This window comes from Meleagris gallopavo, chromosome 29, assembly GCF_000146605.3.
Source record: "Meleagris gallopavo isolate NT-WF06-2002-E0010 breed Aviagen turkey brand Nicholas breeding stock chromosome 29, Turkey_5.1, whole genome shotgun sequence".
NCBI classification, from domain to species: Eukaryota; Metazoa; Chordata; class Aves; order Galliformes; family Phasianidae; genus Meleagris; species Meleagris gallopavo.
In genome coordinates, this window is record NC_015039.2 from 3,168,265 (window position 1) to 3,171,182 (window position 2,918).

Sequence of the window (2,918 nt, forward strand, 5' to 3'; positions counted from 1 at the left end):
CCACCGCCTCCAGCGCTCAGGGAGTGAGGTTCAACCCCCCCCAACCCCCCTCCCACCTCTGTGCGAGGTTGTAACGGGCTCAGTCCCAGCACCCCCCAGCAGATGGGGCTGAGACCCAGCGCAGCACCAGGGAGGGAAAAACACACAGACACCTTTCCTCAATGAGAAACACCCATGCTCCCATAGGAACATCCAAAGCCGCCCCGGAGACCCCTCAGCCCCCCGCCCCGGAGCTCACCGGTGCCCCCCAGGCGGGACTCGATCTCGATGTCGGGGTATTCCTCCCGCACGGCGCTCGCCAGCTCCTCGTAGGTGGCCCCGAAGCCGCAGGGCTCGCTGCGGGTGGGATTGAAGCCAAAAGCTGCGCCGCTCCCCGCCCCGCAGCCCCGCATCCCGCCCGCAGCTCCCCGCGCTCTTTCGTCCCCTCCCAGCACCGCCGCCGCCGCAGCCTCTCAGGGCCTCTCCGTGCCCCCCCTGAAGCGGTGGGACCCTCACCAGTACTCCACCATGATGTGGACCCGCCGCTCCGAACCGGAACCGGAAACAAAACCGTCACCGGCCTCGGTCTCGGTCCCAGCGGCCGCCGCTCCGTTGCCGCCGCCGCTGCTGCTCATGGCCGCCCTCCTGCCGCCGCTTCCGGGTGCCGCCACGTGACACAGAGCTTCCGGCCGCTCTGCACCGTCCTCTCGTCTGCTCCGCTCCTTCCGCGCTACTGCCCTCTGCTGGTGGGAGGAACATATAGCACCGAGACATGCCGCTGCCCCCTGCGGAGCGTGGGGACGCAGAGGGGCCGCGTAGGGACACGCAGAGACCCGTAGGGGCACAGAGAGACCTCGAGGGGATACAGAGAAACCCCCCTGGGGACACAGAGACCCTCCGGGAGCTCCACAGGCCCACGGGGGATGTGCACAGAACCACAGAGCCTGCACTGCACCTGTGGGACCCCCGCTGACCTCCTCACCATGGGACCCCCACGGTGTGACCCACAGCCCGCAGCCCCACAGGAGCCTCACGGGACCCCCACGGCGCCCTCGGGATCCTCCGTGGAGGGATACCCCGTGGGGACCCCCCTCTGGAGACTCAATGACCCTAGGGGACCCCCAGCACCCTCCAGGGATCCCCCTGTGCCTCCTATGGGGGAGGCCCCCCAACCCACGGGGACACCCCCGGGACCCACGGGGACCCCACATCCCCCATGGAGACCCATGGGCACCCTCCATGCATCTCCAGCCATGTGTGCCTCACATATCACCCAGGAGACCCCCGCAGATGCCGCTGGGGACCCCCATCCCCACTCCAGCCCCCCACACACGGTTCCCACTGAGAGGGTCCCGCCCCACACCTTGGCTGGCCGCCCTGTGGGGCAGAGGCGGGAAGGCATCCCCCCATCCTGCATCCCACCCACCTCTGCCCCACATCTTGGCCGGCCTCGGGGTCACCCCAGTGCACTGTGGGAAACTCCCCATCCCCTCTGGGACCAAAGCTGGGGTGGTCCCACCGCGGGGTGGGGGCCATCGTGGGGCCGTTGTGGGGCCGCGGCCGCCCCGGTGCTGTGATGTCAGGCGGGGGCGGGCGCTGGCGCAGGTAGATAAAGCTGGGGAAAAACAGGAATGCCCGGTCCGGCGGGAGGGCGGCAGGAAGCGGCGAGCGCTGCAGGTAGGAGCGGGGTTAGGGTGGGGGTCCCTGTGCTGTGAGACCACCAAGTGCTGCTCCCATCTCCCCCCCATCCCGGCCCTTTTCCTCCCGTCTTCCTCCCGGCTCCTCTTCTTCCTCCTTTGCCACCAACGCCCCGCAGCCACAGGAATCCCAGTTCTACGGCACCGGCACCCAGCCAGCCCTCACCCGCAGCCCATGGGACCCCGTCCCTATAGCCTTGGTGACCCTCTAACCCCATTCCATAACCCTGGTGGGCCTGGGAACTGTGCCCTATAACGCTGGTGGCCCTTGGATCCCACCTTTTCCTCCTGGTGGCCTGGGATCCTGTCCCTTTAACCCCGGTGGCCCTCAGACCCCATCCCTTAAAACCAATGGCCCCAGGAACGTCGCTGTTCCATAATTGTAGTGGCCACCGGAACCAATCCTTGACTCTGTTGGCCCTATAAGATACAGTGTGGTGATCCCTGCCCCACAGCCCTGTGTCCATTAACCCCGGTGGCCCTGCTCCCCCCCACCCCATAGCCCCAAGGCCCTCCTTTGTCCCAGACCCCAGGGACACTCCATGTCCCCCATTGCTGTCACCACCTTGCCACAGCCACTGGGTCAGGGTAACCTGAGGCCACGGTGAGGAGCTGGTGGAGGTGGGGCTCTGTGGGGTCCCCATCCACACCCACCCACCCCCAACACCTTTGTTATCCCCTTTGTGTCTCCACTTTGAGAACTAGGCAGGACACCAAGCCCACAGCACGCAGAGCTGGCAGGGTTTTGGGATGAGGGGAGAGAGCAGTGGGATGGGGCTGAGGCTGGGATAATGATGTGGATGGGACAGGGACAGGGATGGGGATGGTGGTGGCCCTGTACATCTCAGTGCCATGGTGCTGTGGCACCACGCGGGCAGGGCCCCGGTGCCCACCCGGCCGTGGACTTGGATCTCACAACATCGCCATCGGGAAGTGGGGATGGAGCGGCCGCGGGTGAATGATTAACCCCGAGTGCCAGCAGCACAGCACGGTGCCACACACGCGTGTGTTACGTGTGCCGCGTGCCAGGCGGCCGCACTGCTGCGCCGGGCTTTGCTTGCTCCTGCTTGTCCTGGGCAGCGTGTGCCGCGCCATGCCAGGCCATGCCAATCTGTGCCGCGCCATGCCAGGCCATGTCGATCCGTGCCGAGCCACGCGGGGTCCCCTGGAGCACCGCCGTGTCCCCTGCATGCGTGGGTGCTGGCAGCGGGCGCGGAGCCGTGGGCGAGGGCGGCACGGCGC

The 2,918-nt window shown here is 67.3% G+C and overlaps 1 protein-coding gene across 1 annotated transcript; it reads right to left on the reverse strand.

Moving 5' to 3' along the window:
• Window positions 1-11: 11 nt before the first annotated feature.
• MIEN1 (migration and invasion enhancer 1) lies at window positions 12-1,205 on the reverse strand. The gene is made up of 2 exons (XM_003213957.4): window positions 496-1,205; window positions 12-336 (listed from the first exon to the last, which is right to left on the reverse strand). The coding sequence occupies exons 1-2, from the start codon at window positions 1,188-1,190 to the stop codon at window positions 159-161; spliced, it is 873 nt and encodes a 290-aa protein (XP_003214005.4). The 5' UTR covers window positions 1,191-1,205; the 3' UTR covers window positions 12-158.
• Between the last annotated feature and the right edge of the window lie 1,713 nt (window positions 1,206-2,918).